The 19,419-nt window shown below is 39.0% G+C and overlaps 2 protein-coding genes across 7 annotated transcripts; one reads left to right on the top strand and one right to left on the bottom strand.

Moving 5' to 3' along the window:
* Window positions 1–1,650: 1,650 nt before the first annotated feature.
* Window positions 1,651–16,994, bottom strand: HELQ (helicase, POLQ like). Of its 6 annotated transcripts, none has more exons than XR_013951108.1 (18): window positions 16,756–16,994; window positions 15,723–16,461; window positions 15,049–15,227; window positions 14,271–14,471; window positions 13,756–13,828; window positions 13,196–13,293; window positions 12,529–12,627; window positions 11,696–11,841; window positions 10,576–10,815; window positions 9,540–9,681; window positions 9,129–9,233; window positions 8,395–8,614; window positions 7,453–7,610; window positions 5,829–5,927; window positions 5,423–5,532; window positions 4,643–4,759; window positions 2,435–2,569; window positions 1,651–1,892 (listed from the first exon to the last, which is right to left on the bottom strand). XR_013951108.1 is itself a non-coding variant. In XM_080591615.1 (18 exons), exons 1-18 carry the CDS (start codon window positions 16,906–16,908, stop codon window positions 1,806–1,808), a joined length of 3,126 nt encoding a protein of 1,041 aa, XP_080447741.1. In that variant the 5' UTR covers window positions 16,909–16,994; the 3' UTR covers window positions 1,651–1,805. The 6 variants fall into 6 exon arrangements, 4 of the variants coding, with proteins under 4 accessions (XP_080447741.1, XP_080447739.1, XP_080447740.1 ...); XR_013951109.1 differs by having other exon boundaries at window positions 4,643–4,756; XM_080591615.1 differs by having other exon boundaries at window positions 5,359–5,532; window positions 8,395–8,616; window positions 9,170–9,233.
* Window positions 16,995–17,052: 58 nt separating this feature from the next.
* Window positions 17,053–19,417, top strand: MRPS18C (mitochondrial ribosomal protein S18C). Its single transcript, XM_080591672.1, has 6 exons — window positions 17,053–17,202; window positions 17,289–17,350; window positions 18,310–18,393; window positions 18,792–18,849; window positions 19,161–19,220; window positions 19,309–19,417. Exons 1-6 carry the CDS (start codon window positions 17,151–17,153, stop codon window positions 19,377–19,379), a joined length of 387 nt encoding a protein of 128 aa, XP_080447798.1. The 5' UTR covers window positions 17,053–17,150; the 3' UTR covers window positions 19,380–19,417.
* Window positions 19,418–19,419: the final 2 nt, after the last annotated feature.

The raw sequence follows: 19,419 nt of genomic DNA, 5'->3' as shown, positions 1-19,419 counted from the left end.
CGTTAACTCAGAGAAACATGTAACACTCCTTAATTTTTTAATTCCTTCATTACGAAGTTGCATGCAAGACTGTTTCAAGTTTCAGAATCAGTGAAGCAAACCAATAAGCCTTTAGAGCAGCTGGCCAGGTCTTAAAAGCATAACTAAAATTTCCCCAGATGCCTGTGAAGTAGAACACACAACTCAGAACAAACAGAATTCTGCTTGAATGAGCATCTCCCCTTTTAAAGGTATTTCACATAAACTGATAGAGAAATGTTGATAACAATTTAATCAAACATTTCACCTAATGAGAAGGGCAAGGCAGGCAGAGACATGCTTAGACAACCTCAGGCCATGGCAAAAATTACTGCTGCACCTGGGGGACAGCTCCATCTTACCGTAAGAACCAACTTAACGTGTTCTGGTGTTCCCAAAACCATGTGTCACGGAGCCTCAAGCATCAGCAGTGGTATTCCCCCCAGGCACCACCTATCTAGCTGTGGAAATAACTCACATTCCCCTAAAGAGGGCAGCTGAAGTTCTCAGCCTGTTTTAATACTCAAAGCATACACTTTCGTTTATTAAAACTCCTAAGCCATTACAAACTATCAGAATTCTGGTGTTAGAGGCATGTTTCTGTCAAAAGAAAGGCTAACACAAAGTATTTACTCAATTGCTAACAAACCATTGCTTCTCTAATCCAGCAACGAAACACTTATATCATTTATTCGCAACTTTTTTGCAGCGGAGTTCCACCTTATCCAGTCCTTCACCGCAAACGCCACTGGGATTTAAAATAATTCCCATTTATCTCTGGAATCCCAACACAATTGCACACTAGGGAAGAGCTGACTACAAGACCAAGTTATTTAATGTTTTTGTTTAAGGTTTGCCTCAGGTTTCCTTTAGCCGGAGGGGCTGGCTGATTCCACAAAGGAACTCTATAGGTTAAGTTTAAGCTTATATTGACAAAAGCTACCATGACTCAACCCATCCGTCCATCATAGCTTTCAAGTCACTCTTCATGTGAAGCACTTAAACATTGTCATGCACTACACACCAGGTTTGAAAAGGAGTTTACTGTGTCACAACTGAATGTTTCAGGCATTTTTTCAAGCTACTTCTGTTTATATGGCTTCTGCTATTGACTTAGAAAGTCAGTCTTCATATGCAACAATGAAATTTAAAAACCTTTAAAGCAAATTTAAACTATTTAGAAGGCTTCTGCAGAAACACCCTTAATAAATTACCTCTTCAGGCATTTACAGAGACTGAGTAGTAATTTGGTGTTCCGATCTGTTAAAAAATGGTTAGACTAGATAGTAGCTACAATTCCCTGAGCAACTCTGGCACTCCTGCATTACAACTACAGCTCTACTTCACTCCATTAGCTACTCCTGGAACACAGGGATTCCTGCCTGAAGGAGTATTGAAGTAGTTCACTCATACATGGGTGTTCAAATCTTCTGCCAAGCTTAGGCATTTTCTACTCTGCTTTTTAAGCCATCTGTGAACCCAAGCTCTAGGACCAAGTACACACCACTACTTAGTGCACTCCCCCAGATGTTCCTGGAACCATGTATTAAGAATGATTTTAATAGCACATTTTTTTTTATTCTGGTCTAATGCTGAAGAGGTGGTTAATAAAAACCTTCAAATGAATGCAACTTTGCAAAAAATATTTTTAATTCAAAATGCATATGAATATGACGTATATAAAAGACATTAAATATTTATTATATTTACAGTACATTTACACAGGACAAAGCTAAAACATTCAAATATTTGAAATCATGATTTTTTTTTTTTAATGACTGAATTGGTCAGGAAGTCCCTGGGATATCTGTAGGCACCTTTAAGAGGAGTTCTACTTCTTCTTGTAAAGCCTCAGCTTTCTCAGTCAGCAGCATCTGAAATAACAATCAAATCATTAGGAAATGAATACAATTATTTGCTATAATTTTAGGACAGAACACCAACACTGCTTTCCAGGCTTGTATCTGGTCTTGAAAAATGAATCAAAAAATGCTGCTGCTAACAGGACTGCAGAACCTTTGCCTCCCGGAACGTGTTTTCTCATGTACTAATACCAAGATGTTGCACTACTTAGTGTTTCAGACCACCTATCAAAACATTTCTGGTTTTTGCTTGCCTGCTGAAGACAACTCCCCACTATCCTGTATAAAAGTGAACTGGTTTAAGGAAATTTCTATTTGCCTGTCATTCATGTGCTCGAAGGCCAGCGATTGCTGAATTAACTCCTCTCTTGTAACTATCTTAGACAAATGATACGGTCAATAAAATACTTCACTATACTAATACTGATCAATGTTGGCATCACAAATGTCCACAAGTGCTAAGCCAAATCCTACACTTTCTTCTCACGTCATTCAAACATCCATTTTTGAAATGTGGAATTCCTGGAGCAGTTTCTTTGAACCTTCTTGCTTACCTTTGCAGATGAAACAATTTGCTTGGCTTGACGTCGTGACAAATGCTCAATCGTCTTCACCAGAGTTTCTGGATTTGCATTTGCTAAGTGTGCTAAGGTTTTGTACCCTGCATTATAAAGCTGTTTAGCTCGTGCCTGCAAGCGAATAATAGTGTTAAGTTATTAGAACAGGCAATAAGAACCCTCAGAGTCCCAATCTCTGCATCCACCTCAAACATTTCATCTTTTACATAAATCCAGTTCTCTTTGATTGATCTTGCCATGAATACCAAAACTCACTAAAACTGGCACTAAGGATCCTTAATCCACCCCCCCCCCAGAAGTACCTACTTGCACATAGGATTTACTCCCTGCTAACCTTACCCAGTTCTGAGTAAACCCAAGCATCATTTCCTCTGCACCTGGACAAATTTGTTTCTGCCAGCCTCTATTTTGGTCATGTTTTCTGAATTTGCTGTCAGTGACATGAATGACTGCCTTGCACTCTTTGGAGATCAAAATCAAAGAAAAGCTGATTTTGTCTGAGACACCTTGCCCCTATTTTTCTGCAACTTGCAACGCAGTCTTCTGAGCTTCCACAGAAGTCCTGAAAAGACTATACTTTCCTGTTCAAGGTGTTTTCCTTCAGTCAACAGATTTTTTTAATAGTTTTGTGCCAAGTCGTGGCTGTGAGTTCACAAGAACAGGAGAGATTCTCTTGAATTTGATGACTATGACCAGCATGGTAGTGTCTGTGATCTGCTTCTCTTTACTTGGCTTGGTCCCATTGTGGTATCAGGATGCAATGCAGCTATGAACAGTATTGACCAAACAGAGGGTCTCTGGGGGAAATTGTGCAAAACATACAGTGCTAGAATGTGAAGTACAAATGCATTTCTAGGCTACTTATAAGACCGTTTGGTAATCTCATGGCTCTACTGGAATGAGTGATATATTAATTCTCATTTGATGAACAAGTGGAACACTGCCTTCACGTATTTCATCTATTACCTTTTGCCTCTTATTTGCAAGACACCAAGTAATAGAAAGAAATGTAACTGATGGCTTATGTTTTTTTTAAAAGCATCCAACAGAAAGGCTTACAGACAGTACAGTATCTTCCTCCATGGTGACTAAGGACTATGAGCATTCAGTGATGCGAAGTGTCATTAATTTCACAGAAAATACCCACTGATTGCCAGAAAATATTTTTTGTACTATTTTGCAGTTGGATGCACAGCATGACTGATGGCCTAGAACCACTCCCTGTGAGTGAGTGATCTCATGGAAAGATTACAGACTGTTCTTTGGGAACTGTCTAAGAAAATCATCATTAATTTCTCATTCACTATGGTAAGAAAACCATTGATTTTATCAGTTCCCTCTACAGAAACCTATGCAAATCATGCCTGCTCAAGGTTACAGACTGTCTGCTACAAACATCATTTGTCAGCACAGTTTAAATTCCAGTACAGAAGTAACTTGATGAGAACAATAAACGTCCAGAGCAACCTATACGATACAACTTCAGCAGAATCACGCTGTCCAAGCCCTTACAGACTTTAAGCGACAGAATAAGCCTTTCTTTCCCCTTTGCATCAAATTCAGTCAATTTCATATATGAAGCATCAAGTCTGAGGTCTTCGTTGTTTAACTTTTCAGCATAAGAATTCACAGCCTCCAAATTCAGTGGTTTGCTAACTAATTTCTAGAGTATGCTGGATAGAAAAGACAGAGCCTTTTGAAAAGATGTCCAGTAATGACTCACAGCCTCGCACTGAGGCCCCAATATATTTTTCTACTTGAATGGGAGTCCTCAGGTCAGACTGGTTATGTTTCTTATCTAAAATACATGTAGCAGCTTTAGTGAACATAAAAGCTTAAGTTCCCAATAGAACTTGACGTATTTCTGTGATCATCTTCCTACTCTATCACAAAAGAATCACGACCCGGGCTCTGTTTTCCAATTGAGCAGACATTTCAAAACTATTAAGCAAATACAGTTTTCACGCTTGCTGCAGTAGCAGGCAGAAGAAAAACGTGACTGGCTCCCGCTCACGTTTCCCAAACAGTCAGACCCTTTTCCCCTGACCTCCAGGACTCTTGTGGGATACCTGCATGATGCCCATTCTGAATAAAATACTAGCTGGTCCTCCAGAGACACCTCAATGAGGGTAACACTTAGCATTAAAGTTAACATTTAAGATGTACAAGATGGGGTTTCCTTACCTCTAGAACCCCTGCTACCTCCATCAGCGGAATGAGTTCTGTCTTAACGCAGTACGTCAAGTGCTTGGTAAGTTCTGTCAGCAGGGCTTTGTAAACCCAAAATTCCTCCAGTTCCTGCTGAGACAAGAACAGTTAAAAATAAAAATTAACTTAAACACAGAAAAAAGTACTTACATGCAGAAATTGATCCCAAGTTCTATACTTGCAGGTACAACTGTTAGAGCTCTGCTAGAGCATGCACCTGGCCTTTTTAGAAGCAGGAAAGCTCTAGTTTGTTATCCTTCCAGCTAGTTGCAAAGTTTTATTTAGCACTCCTCAGCTAAAGCTGGGAGAGTTCTGAAGGACAATAGATGCATTATTTCAAACGAGAAAGAAAACAAGAACCAGCCAAGGCAACTCTTCTCCTGCAATGACATTTTACAACCAGATGGCCTTATCTCTCAGAGGCACACTTATCAGCTCTTCAATCAACAGCACTTTATGACACCGATGAATGACCTGTACAGTAGTTATATTTTCCTTTTCAGTCCATAAAACCTACTGTTAATACCAGAAACATGTCATTGCACTAGCATGCTTTTCTCGACAGGAAACGTATAGTTTTGCACAAGAGAGGTGAAATACAATGCCTGCATTACATTCTAACCTAACAGAAGGAAACTACACATTTTGCAAAACGAATACCAAAGAAAATATTGGGATATATAACACATTACCTCACAGAAATGTAGAACACAAGAAGCAAACGAGGCAGCAGAGGTAAGGAGATTCTGAACATACCCTCGGGACAGATTAAATTTTTCTGAAACGCTCCATATGTTGGTCTCTTTCAGTAAGGTATATAGGATAAATGTCAGGTAGAGCCTGTTTACAGAAGCACTGTCCACATTCTAGGAATAAAACAAGTTAGATCTCAGTACCCATATCAAGTTCAAGACTTGCTGCTAATTCTTTAAGGATCAAGTTTTTTCATCTCTGTTCCTTCACATCTCTAAAATAGGGGTATTTATGCTAAACCCTAGTACATTAAAGAAGAAGAAAAAAAAAAGATGAGGTTAAGAAGAAGTTAATGTGTAAAAGAACACTAGTAATTAACAAATACTTTCAGAAAAGTAATCTAACATTTCTAAACAGTCAAATTAAAAGACTACACTATTCTCTTAGGTGTAAGAAACATCCAGCCTACCTTTCTGATGGCTTGACCAGAAGCCTTTTTTGCAATAAAGCTTTCAGGTACTCCCACCATATCTGCTACTGTTTGCTCTGCTGCACTTAGCTGATTGAACTAAAGAAAGATTGACTACAGTCAAAATCATTTCTTTGTAATAACTCATTAGAAGTTAAATGTTACAAATCAGAACAGCTTCAGACAAGGTGTAAGTGCTATAATTAGCTTTAAAAAGTATTCTGCATCCAATTTGTCTATAATTTATACCACCTACAGGCAGATATGTAAATTCGCTTTCCTTTTTCCTCCATGAATTACAAACATTAATACTTTTTCCACCTTTAACTACACTGGTTTAAAGCTACATATACAGATGTGTTCAGCTGATAAACTGCTGGTGGATATGCATAAAAAGATTCTGTATGTTTAAATACATACATTACTTCATTATAAGCTGCAGACAGCATCATGTTCCTCTCCTTCTTTTCTACAGATATTTACTTCTGTATTTATATAAAAATCAAGACAAACAAATTACAGGCCCTAGAGAACTAACAGTCACTCTTTTATTTACAGTAGCAATTTTTCAAGTTATGTCATCTACATCAATATCACCTGAATTTCATGTCTGCCCCCAAATTTTTATAAATGCTAATAGCAGCTTATGAAACAAAAGATCAGTTTCAGCCTCACCAAATATTTCAGAAACAACTATGTCCATAACAAAAAAAAAGCATATTTTTTTCCTGTTCTCCAGGTTTAACAGCTGCTCTGCAGACTCCAGGATAATTTCATTTAAAATTCACAGATATTTAGTTCCCTTATGCAGCATGTTACAGAAATCAGATGTCTATTACTTCAAGTAAAACAATGCTTTTCAGCAGATATATAATTGAACACTAGGTAGACTTCTCTGCAGTCAAAACAGCAAATTTTTTGCTTTTAACTATCAAACTCTTGAGTACCACATCGTAAGAAACTTAGTTATGCAGATTTTAATGATACCCCCAGCATACTACACTTCAAGGAACCGGGTACTTGGATTATGGGTGGATCTTGCAGAGCACACAGGACTACAGTAAGATCTGTATTTTTACAGTGCATGTAAGCACAGTAGTTTGTAGGTAGGTACTGCCCATGGAGATAATCATTGCAGTTATGATTGAGTTGAGCAGTAGACTCAGATATAGAAACCATAAGGATTAAGGCTTCACATTCACTAGCAGATTTTGCTTCCAAAATTAAAGATGCAATGGTAGAGCATCAGAAGGTAAAAGTGGCTCATTTAACTACGCTTTCCTTGCAGGACAAGGATAACTAGTTTATAGGAAATTCTTGTTCAAGATTAATCCTTCTGGTTATGGTAAGGCTAGCATTGAAGTTAGAGTCAAGATTTGAGATGTCAGAAAAAGATGTTTCATGATACTGTGTCTCACAAAAAGGACAAAACGGTGATTCACAAAGTAATTTACATTTCTGAGAAAAAGGAAAGCAGTTCTGTACTGTGACTGAAAACACAGTAATGGTTTTACCTTTTGAAAGCATTACCCTACTAATTACATTCTATGTGTGTAGACACTTTCAAAATTCACTATGCTGCATTAATGCATGCCCTGATCCACATTTGAAAGTTAATTCTCACCTGTCTCAAGTATATCATCCAATTTGGGCTACAGTTAGAAACCATATCATATGGAGTTGCCAGATAGAGAAGATGAAGACTGCTCTCAAGAACCAGCCCTTCCAAACCTTTCTTCAATTCTTTGTAAAGAAGATTGCAGTACGACAAGTCTATAGACCCTAGAATAAGCACACAATGTATGGCAATTGTAGGCAGGCATACAGAGTAAAGCACAATAGGTTTTCACTCAGAGTCACTTCTTTGTTTTCCAAAAAAACCCACTTGCTTTACACCATCTAAGTTAAGAAAGAAAAAAAGTAGACTAAATATTTGTTGTCATTTATCATTATTCATGAAAGGGAACCGAGGAAAGCAAGTCACTGATTTCCACATACATGCCCATTTTGTATGTTTTTGGAACATTCGAATTCTCTTGGCTTTAACTAACTCCCCAAAGTCTCATAGATTCAAGAAATATGAGTTTTGTCCTGTTACAATCACTTTCCTTGCCCTACATCTTTGCGCTATGAGATGGAAAACCATACTTCCTGGTATAATTTTTGCATTACATTCAGACTAGAAGCCATATAATTCCTTTGCCTCTTATTCCCTTCTAGGCTAAAAAAATTAACATACCTCACAATATCTACTTGTAAGAATTAATTGTAAAATGAGAAAGGCAATCATTTTTATTCCAAACACTAAATAAAATTAAACCATTAATTTTGATACAGTTCTGGTTTGATTCTCCTTGTGAAGGATGTTGTTGGAATTCCATCCTGTAAAATTCAGTCACGTAACACTTGATAATACCCATTTTCAGTCCACTACATTATGTAGTAACTGAACTAGCATGGTAGGAGCATTTTTTTTCATTGCCTTTTCAAAGAGAAGACAGGATGCTATGTTAAATGCAGCTACGTTTGAGATTACAAGTTTGATGAAAGATAAAAGACGTCTTACCTTTATATGCAGCTTTACCCAACCGTGTGATTGCTAATGCAGTTTTGGAATTTTGGTCCTTCTCCATTATTTTTACTGTTAGGAGTCCTTTTTCTATTAGACTTTCTAGCCCATCTTTAACCAACTCTGAGAGACTCTTCTCCTTAGACAACAGCTGCTGCTGAACACCCAGCAATGTATGGCACAAAAAATTGTATACTTCCTCTTGGGTAACTGCAATCTGTATAAATTTTGCAAGCTATTAGCATGTGTAAACGTGTCATTATGTGTAACAAAGCATAAGCTATTCAAAACAATTTACTCACTAAGGGACATCTAGCTATCATATTAATAAAATGTTTGTATGGAACTATATGACAAATAAAAGAGACAGTCTATCACTGATCTGACAGGACCTTATATTCAGCTGTTTATTATTCTACGTACCCCATTATATTCATTTGTTTTCACTGTTGCCAATTTCGATTTTTAGAATATAGTACCAGAAATGAAGTATTAAAAAAACCTGTAATTTTGGCCTTGTCCACATTGGGCAAATGTCACTTTGCATCATGATTTTTTTAACTTAGGCTAAAAAATACTAATCCCAGCTTTGTGCCTGTCATCTGAAGAGAAGCTGTGCTGAAATTCTGTTAAGTTTAACTGTTGAAAATATCTGGTTTTCCTGTACAATCAGATATTGTGTTTATCACATTCCCCAAGAATTTAAACTGCTCAGAAGAGTTTACCGATACCCTCAATCCAACCAAAGATAACAACAGGTTCTGCATTCCCTTGGTGAACTCCGGTAGAAGATTGCTGTAACAGTTCTCCAAAGGACTGGTAACTAAATCTTGAACCTAAAAAAGTCCCGAGAGATATATTAGTAGAGAAGAAATATTCATGCAATAGTTATAAACCATCCTTTTCAAGCACTGATACTCATGATTCTGCTTATAAAGAAAGTAACTGTAGACATCTAACATTTCAGCTAATGCCTGAAAACAAACCATGTATGAACCAAGGCAATTAAAAGTTATCATTACATAAGTCAAACACTTAGAACAGTAAGTCCACAGAAATTAGGCTAAAGAGTGCAGCTCCACCTGTTTATCCCACCAGCTTAATCCAAGGACTTAAATCACCACCAGCTTTGTTAAAGTTACCAAATGCTTGTCTTTTTCCTGCACTATGAGAATGCTTTCACCAGCGTTGTCAATACCAGCTCGACCAGCCCTGCCAATCATTTGTTTGTATTGGTTCTTCTTCAGGAAATCATTAGCAACATAAGGCGCTCTCAAAATAACCCTGTATTAAAACAAAAACCACCTTGATAAGTCATGCTTCATATTTAAATTATTAAAGCTGAAATCAGTATCTTACAAATACATTCTCTGGATATGTTTCATGCTTAGCAGCTAAGTTAAGCAAAATTAAGTGTGATTGTTTCAATGTATGTGCAAATGAACAATGTTTAACAACTTGAAGTTGGAATCATAATCCATTTCAGTTACTTGCTGCAGAGCCTTTGTATCTAGTGCAAGGTTTGAGCGAAAGACTGAAAACCACCGAGATAGAAAGTAACCCCTATGAAAACATGTGCAACACCCTAGAGTCAGCAATGCTGAAAACAAACCACAGTTATCTGTATGAAAATTAGGTTCTCCCCCCTCAGATGTATTATTCAAATATACATGCACACAAATGGTAAAACATTTAAAAGTTATCCCCTTAGGAAAGACTTACTTTAGGATTTAAATGTTGTTCTTAGGAAAGCATTTAAGAAGCACTATGACTTCGTTATTCTTCTGGGTAAAATTACTGGTTACTGAAGAATTTCTCAATACTTCATCTGTTTAGGAAAGTGTTCCTCAACTATGCATTCTAAGGGACTTGCTATCGATTCACATCTCCTAATTAGAAATGCAAATTTTTCACTTGTCTCGAGCTGAACGTATGGAATTAGTTCCTCCTGAAGTTTCCTAATAATACCTTGAACATACTTCATGCAGCAGTGATATTTCAAACTTTATATATATATAAAAATATATACCTGCATATATATATATAAAGTTTGAAATATATATATATTATATATATATACCTGCATATATATATATATATATATATATATATATATGCAGGTATATATTTTTTTAAACAAGATTTAATGAAAACATGTAATGTTTTGGGGTGACTAACCTTCTAGCTGGCAAGTTGACTCCAGCAGCTAATGTAGCTGTGCAAGCAAGAAGACACAGGACACCTCTAGAATATGCTTCCTCTATACTCTTTCTTTCATCATTTGTAAGTCCACTATGGTGATAGGCAACACCAAAAGGTATTGTTTGCTTCAAAACAGGACAGATACTTCCATTCCCAATGTTCTTTAGGTCCTTAATGAGGTCTTGTTTCTCCTTCTCCCTGTGAGATCTAAATTCTCTTTGAGAATGAAAAGCATTATTTATATATTTTTTTAGACTTTGATCAATCAATAACCACTTCAGTTATTAATGCAGGCAGGTTTACTGTAATTCTGCTCCTTACGTATTCCTGTAACTAGACATCTGAGGTTGGAGATTTTTCTGATATCCCTAAATTAGTAAGATGCAAGTAGAAACTTAAGTTACCCACAACAGAAATCTTGTATTGTTTGGAAGCACTGGTACAGAAGGCATTAAATAATGACCAGGTGGTATATAAGATGCATTGAAAAACAGAGGGCCAATATCAGCTGATAGGGAAAATTACAGACGTAACAATGGCTCCAAGTTTGGTGGTGAGGGAATTTGAGTAATGAATATAATTTCCTCCTACACACAATCTAAACTTTTATGGACTATTATATCAAACCAGGCTTGTATGAAACCAAACGCATATCTCAATTTCTTTTGTTAATGAAGCCTAGCTTAGAGTTTTCATCCTGTACATATGTATGGAACTCAGTAATTACATGTTCAGCTGGTGACATACATGTCCAAACGCAGGGCTATAAAGAAAATGTGTTTGCTAAGCAGCTTGCAGAGAAGACCAGTGCCAATAGGACACAAGGTTAGATGGTTTCAGTATGCTTTTCTTTTTAATTATTTGTCCTCTATTTATTCCTTGATCAAATAATTTGTTGAAAAATTGTTTCTCTAAAACACTAGTTCACTAATGATTAGTTCCCTATCATTTACCCAGTTACTAACTTAACATGATTCTATATTCACCCAAGTATTTACTTGTCATCACCAGGGAAAGACACTTTCATACTAGTGAAGATAAATCCCAAGTTCTGGTGAATTATTCCACATATAATAAAAAACCATGAGAAACGTACTTGTTCAGGTACTTGCACACCATTGAAGCCACATTTTCACAGTTCTTTTTAGTCGGACAAAAGATTAGGCAGGAATATTTTGGAATAACTTCAGTGACCAGTGCAATGATGTGGTCAGGATCTGCTTTCTTCAGATTACTAGAATACTATCATAAACAGATTGACATATGTTTATTTTTAAAACTTAGAATTCAAGTCCTAAATTCAGCAACTACTCAGTATCTCCTTGCCTTCACTAGGATATTTCCATTTGCTTTAAGGTGAGTTAAATGCAAGATTCTGTAGGATTAAGTTCTCCCGATTTGTTAATTTACAGTGTATCAAAAGATCCAGCTTTAACTGGGGGGATACAGCAATGCAAGAATCAAATGCTCATCATTTTTCTCCTTAATACCACAACTTTTATTGACATTAGCCACGTTGCTTGCGCTAGTGGCAGTTTACCCTCACCCACCACTCTTAAGGTTAGAGTAAATCCCTGTAAGGCAGTAATAAGCTTATACATATATTTAACTGTTATTTAAAAGTGATACGCTGCTGAGAAAATCTACAGCATTTACTGATCTGGAATTCTCAAGTCCATTGCTCCTCACATGTGAAAATACTGAAGAAACCCCTACCATCTACCTTAAGAGCAGTTAAAAAAAAAAAAAAGACAGCTAAAATAGGGTTAAGTATCTTAAAGGACTTCTTTGTCCCACAAGCCTACCATTTTCTTTGTAATAGGCATTGCTCTGATGTGATAGTTCATTTGTAGTTTCTTTTATGAAAGCACTGTAAACAAATCAATTAATGTTTTTTCTAACCATAGTTCTAAGGAATTTAGATTTTACCTTGAAATTCAGGAGACGTGAAAAAGTAAAGCCATTTTCTGCTTTGCTGTCTACTTCATAAATTGTGTCTCTGATCTTTATGTATTCCTTTAATTCTACCTAGGCAGATTTAAGCCAGAAACAGAAATACTGAATTACCAAACCAGCTCTAAACATTAAGCTATTGCTGATGTGCAGCTGATGTGTTTTTTTCGTAAGCATCACAATTCATACACCAATTACTTGCATGCATACAAGTGTGCACTCCACCCCACAAAGATTTTTTTTGAAATAAATAGATCTAATTACCTGCCCTGACAAAATAAGTGTCTAATTATAGCTACGAATATGACATGTATCACATGTAGTATTCATAAACAGTTCTCAGCATCAGCACTCACACACCGGTAGTCCAGACTGCATGTCTATCAAGGGAACTGCAATGATTTAACCCACTATTTTAGAATTTGGCTTAAAATGAGAAATTGTTTGTCACAACTTTATAAAGGTACTTACATTTGTACATATACAATACACTAAGCACATCGCAAAACATAAATAGAAAAAGGTTTTCTGTTAGGACAACTACAAGCATTAGCATGTGTATTACTTGATTTTTGAAAACACAGAACTGCTGTAATTTTAAAGCTAAAAACATATACTACTTCACAGTATCTCGTGTACTGACCGGTCTAAAATTTTTAGTGTAGTACTCCGCTTGCAGGAACTTTTGGAGGTCTCCAACATTATTTAAAGTCGCACTCATTCCAACAATGTGTGTGCTTTCTGTAAAACAGAAGTTGAGATGAGTTTGTTACTGTGCTCACAATTTTAAACACTTCTACTCAATATTTAACTCACAAGCCTGCTTATTTATTGTTAGTATTTATTTTTAAATGCCAAAGTGGCAGGTTTCATGGTGATATAGCTAAGAAATATTACCTGAGACGTAAACATAAAAAAGGAATCCATTTAATTGCAATGGCTAAAGGGCTCCTACGAAGAAATGGAGACATTTGACAATACTCAGGATTTCTCAGAGAAGTATCAGAAAAGTTTCAAGAACACTCAGCCCATCATTACAGGGTAAAACATCTCTAGCGGTCAAAACAGTCAACGCTGTTAAAGCATGAACATGCCACATTTTTCAAAAGCAGCCAAGACCAACTAGAAAACAAAGCCAAGACTTGACTCTAGAGATGACTGCACTACGATATTTTAGTGACGCTGACTGCAGACATGACTTACTACTTGTGTAGAGTATTTTTGCAAGAGTCATTTCCAGAGTTGCTCCACGACTTCCCTCACCAAGCATATGCAACTGCAGACAGAAAGGAAAGCAAAAAGGGACGAGTATTAGTGTGTTGCAAAATTCTCTACAAAGAACACAGAAATGGGTAAAACATATAGCAAACAACTCAAAATGGCTTTTTTTTCCCCTCTCTGTTCTGTTATTGCATAGAACCAAATTGAGAAAGAGTTAATTTCACGGTCAACCAACACGGGAACATAGGGTCTATGGCTCTGATGTAGAAACAAATGCTTCTGTTAATGAAAAATAACATTCAGCACACAGGCATTGGTTACAGTTCAACTTTCCTGACTCTAAGTACCCCTGCAGTAACAAAGTTACACAACTTATGACACAATAGGCACTTAAAACTAAACCAATCAATTCAAACAGCACTCCTTGCTAATTAAGCCAAATCTTATAATCTACTTCATCCACCACATTGTAACCTCACCACCTCATTGTAACCTACCTCATCCACCACAACAAGACCAAGGTCACCAATTCGATCTGTTTCAATCAAGGAATTCACTAGCATATGCCCTTTTTCTATTGTAGCAATATAGAGGGACTTTTTACATCTTCTCTTGATGGGTGGAAATCGTCCTTTACTTCCTGCGTATTCTTCAACGAGGAAACCTAATTCTATCCCGAAGTTTGATAAGCCCCAAACCTATTAAAAAACAAAACAAAACAAAAACAACGTCAGTTACAGAACAAACTCACACTCAGTTTGAACTTTAGGCCTGTTTCAAGAATTCAGTGTGCATTTAACCTACCCACATCCAAATGAACTGTTTAAGGAAATGAAAATATTAGCTACAAGAACTTTCCCTTGAAAGTTGAAAAGTTTAACTCTCTGCAAATTTGATCAAGCTTGAGTTAAAACTGTTCTCTAACTCGTTTTCTTTAGATCTGTTTTTATTACAAAGTGATTTCTCCGGCCGGGTAGACAGCAGAAAACACTGATAAAAGACCAGAAAATCAGGTGACACGGCAGCACACTGCTACTTAAAGAATCAGCACATTTCTTATCGTATCACTCAGCATCTGGAAGTGATAAGCATAATCTGTTTTATCAGAAAATAACTGTCTCAGAGCAGCACTTAAAAGAGAAGCCAGTCACTTCTGTAGAGGTGTTCACGCACAACACATTTTCCAACCATTATTATTAAATTATTATTAAAGTCAGCCATGTTAACAAGGCACATTGCACAAGACAAACAATACCAAGAACACTGTTTCCAGACCTTTTCTTGGACAATGGCAACATATGGCAGGATCATCAGAACATCCTTCTGCATGCAGAGTAACTCTTGGAGAATTAAAATTTCAGCAACAAGTGTTTTTCCACCACTGGTTGGCAACGAGTATATCAAATTCTTCCTCTGCTGTAGACATTCTAATGTTAAGCAATCATGCTGCCATTCTGCAAAATTAAAGAAGAATCATTGCCAACAGTTAAGGGGATATTGATCCCCTACGGCTCTTTGCCTGCACTCTATGAAAAACACTAGTTTTGTGCTTGAGAACTTCACTTCACCGAAATGCGACAAACTTTCAGAGATCCAGCCTTCAAATCCCTCATCTTCTCAAATCTCTCACAAAAAGTATTTCCATAAGCCACATCAACCTCCTCTTACCTAATGAAAAAGAACCTCCTTCTGAAATGGTCTAGCTACTGCCTTAACTTTCTTATCGTTACACCTGTGGAGAGATGACATCACTTAAGCTTTTCCCATGCAACGGGTGGTATTAAACCATCTTACTGGTATACCTGAAAATATTTTAACTTAAATATTTGTGCCAGGAACAGACAGAAAGACAGGCCTAAAGAAATAACTGCACACCATAGGAATGAAGTCGGGAAACACTTCACTCACAGTACAAATGCTCATTTTGAAGAAACCATTTGTTGTATTACCATAAAGTGTTTCAATCCCCCGAAGCTGCCAGAAGAGATCTTTAACTTTACTGGGTAATCCATAAAAAGGGCCTATATCGACAGAAGATGATCCAATAGCTTTCCTAGCTACACAAATCTCTTCAGATAAAATAGCTTCTTTAAGCTGCTTGGTTTTTGAGACCTTCAGAGTCTGAGCTTTAGCATTTTCAGTCAAAGCATTTTTTAGATGATCCTTAAGGCTCGTATTTTTACATGAATCAGACTTCAAATCACTAGAAAATTCTGTACTTCTGTTCTTGTGTTCAGAATCAGGACAAGGAGATGATGCCCTCCAGATTTTGTCTAAGGAGGAACACTTGCTCATGTCTATCTTTTTTGTGCCTGCAGATCTCTCAGAACCAGTAGAAGGCTGACGCATTTCTGCAAAATACAAAAGTTGCGATGAAGGCAATTCATCTAAAAGAGAATCACCCAGGTCCTCTTTGTTATCCAGTGGGTCATTTTCAGGCGTTTGGAAGCCATGCTCTGTATCCCCTCCACATATGACACCTGTTTCTGAAGCGGAAGAATTATCTTGCTTTCTTTGGTCAATTCCTGATGGAAGACCCTCAAGTACGAACTCTCCAGCTGCTTTCACGTCTGTCTCTGCATCCCGTGGACGCGTGTGCTCCGTGTCAAGAACTTGAGCCAGCAGAGAATCATCTTCGCAAAAGCTGTTGTAGTCTCCAAACATATCCTCTTCACTATCATTGCAATACTAGGGAAATAGAACAGCAAGCATTAGCACCGTGGGGTAACAAAGCGGCACAACTTCGCGGATGAAGCATCAGGCGCACGCCACAGAACCACGATGCAATTTCTCATGCAATAAAGCACTATCCTTAATTTGTGCAAGAAATAGTTAAGCTTTAAGGAACGGGTGCTTGTGAGGGGATGGAACCTAATACAGGTAAGCGATGACAATGAGGTTTTTCTGGAGCCACCCGAAGCCCCAGCAGACCCCTTCTTGCACGCCGCCATCCCCCTTTCTCTTTCCCGTTCCCCCCCGTACCGGCCTCTGTGCTGGCACCCCCTCACCCCCGGTGTTCGCTCTCTTGAGAGCCAGCGGCGAGCAGGCAGCGCTGGGCCCCGCCGGGGGCCGGCTCCGTTTGGGAGCGGAGCCGAGGCGGCTCCTCCTCCGCACGGCGAGCGGGGGCTCGGCCATCAGCGGGGCCCGGCTGGCGGCTCCATGAGGAGCGCAGCGCCCACCACTCCCATCTGCCACCACTTCCGGGGGCGCGGGGAGAGAAATGCGACCACGTGACGAGACAGCGACCAATCGCCGCCCTCAGACCGGGCAGACCACGCTTCCATTGGCCAGAGGATCGCATTTCCGATTGGCGAGAGACTCGGGCGGGAGCTGCGGTGGGCAGGAAGTGACGTAGCGGTGCCGGCTGTGGGAACAAGATGGCGGCACGGGGGTTGGCGGCCGCCGTGGCGCGGCGGAGCTGGGCGCCGGGTGAGAGGGGGGGGGGGCTCGGGGCGGGTGGCTCGGGGCCCCCCCTGCCCTGCCGCTGCTCACGGCCTTGTCTCTGTCCCCTGCAGCCCCGCGGGGGGAAGGGCCTCGCCGCCTCCTGCAGCAGCAGGCGCTGCCCGGCCCCGACCAGGTAAGGGCTGCGCCTCGGTGCGGGCGGCTGCACGCGGCGCCTCGTAACCCTGAGCGAGCGTTAGCCCGCCGGCGGGGGGGGGCTAACGGCAGAAGCAGGCGGCGCAGCGCCTCGGTGCTCCGTGCCTGGCGCCCTTCTGGGCGAGGGAAGCCTTGCAGCACCGGCCGCTGCAGGTGGTGCGCTTGTGATTGCCTCCTGAATTTACGGTGCGGTGTCAATAATGCAAGTAACTGCAGAGACACGGTCTGCTGTCGTGATTGTCGTTGCTTAATATCGCTGTTTCCGTAGCTCACGCACAAACCAAGTGTTGAAGTGTTTTTCTGTGACTACCTCAGAAAACACTTAGCGGGCCTCACTGGTGTGGTGGCTGTTGCCAGCAGACATGTTCCTCTCTAGCGTAACTTGTGAAATAAGTCTCTTCACATGCACAAGGGTAACCTACGTTGCTGGAGCAGCGAAGCTTTTTTGTGCTGGTGCCAGGTGTGCTCAGAAGCTGAGAGCGGCTCCTCAGGGCGCAGGAGTGGGTCCAACATCCTCCTTAAAGGATGGCACGAGCAGACCTGGGACGCTTCCCTTGGAGTGGTCTTAGAAGGAGCTTTTCAGGAGTAGTCAGTGCTATTCTGTTACTGTTCTATGTAGATACTCTCTGCTAAATAGTAGGCGTAACTTTCATCTTAATGATGACTATAATTGATTGGTCACATTGGCAGTTGGGATAGCATTGATCATGTAGTTGTGTGGAATATGGATTTTTAGGCTGTTAGGTACCATGCAGTGCATTTGACAACTGTAGGTGAAGACAGCTGCGCTCATATTAATGCTTGAGAAATGTCACTTGTGCTAAATATCCTCACTGTTGTTAAGGCACTTTCTGTTTTTTTTATGGCGTAGATTAAAACAAGTACAAACTGATCACTTACCTGCAGTGTTGCAGCTTGTTAATAATTGTCTAATTACAGCCCATAGAAATGGAGAATCCTTATAAAGAACCTCCTAAAAAGTGTGTCTTGTGTGGGATAAAGGTGGACTACAAGAACGTTCAGGTGAGTACTCTGAAAAGGTGTGCTTAGATAACAAAGGTAACGTGCTTGTGCTCAAAGGGTGGGAGGCAGCAGCCCAAGGATAACTGGGCGAGGAAGTTCACAGGAAAGGGTGAAGTAGTGTCATGGAACCTCTTCAGCCCCCTGGGCCTATATATACAGATATGAAGCTTGGTGTCCTTGAAAAGGAGTGCTTTGTTCTAATTCTGCTTTACTGTGACTTAAATGTTGTGGCATGCAGGATGCTATGGACGTCCAAGCTGTCCTTGTTCCCCTGTCTGGGAAAACTAAGCTCTGTAAGAAACAGTTCCAAATATTAAAAATGTAATGCGAGGAATAAAATATGCTGAAGCTTCTCTGAGCTACAAGTAACACGAACTGATATTCCTCTCTTTTAATAGCTTCTGTCCCAGTTTGTATCTCCATATACTGGCCGCATTTATGGCAGGCATTTAACAGGTATGTGAAATTAAATCCTATTTACTATTTGATGTTAAAGTCTTTTAGTGCTTAGGTCAGATTTTATTAGATACGTTTACACAAGTCATTACTACTGATAATACACATTTTTGAAGCCTTTATATTCATGAGTAGACTTGAAGAAATTAAATTAATTATTTTCTGTATTTTAGCAGTTTGTATAGGCACACATGAGTTTTTATAGGAAGACTCGGACAAAACTAGAAGGATTTGCAACTAAATGATTTAGTCCCTTAACTTATTACCGAGTTATTGTTCAAGTCAGGAGCCTAAAAATGTTTTTTCTTTAGGCTTGTGTAACAAGAAGCAGAAGGAAATTTCAAAAACCATTAAAAGAGCTCAGGTACTTGGTAAGTATCATTATACTTCCTTGGGTGTTTGGTAAGTCAAGCTTACCATTGATTTAAGAAAAAAACCACTCATCTTATTTTCTTACAGGATTTATGCCAGTTATGTTTAAGAACACATCATTTCTTACAGACCCCAAAATTTGTAATGTTAAGTATTGAGAGTTATATACTGTAAAGAAATAAACAATAAAACTAAACG

Source organism: Anser brachyrhynchus (assembly GCF_964034855.1).
Source record: "Anser brachyrhynchus genome assembly, chromosome: 4".
Classification (NCBI taxonomy): Eukaryota; Metazoa; Chordata; class Aves; order Anseriformes; family Anatidae; genus Anser; species Anser brachyrhynchus.
The sequence above is the reverse complement of the archived record's forward strand: the minus strand, read 5'-3'. Positions and strand labels throughout refer to the sequence as shown.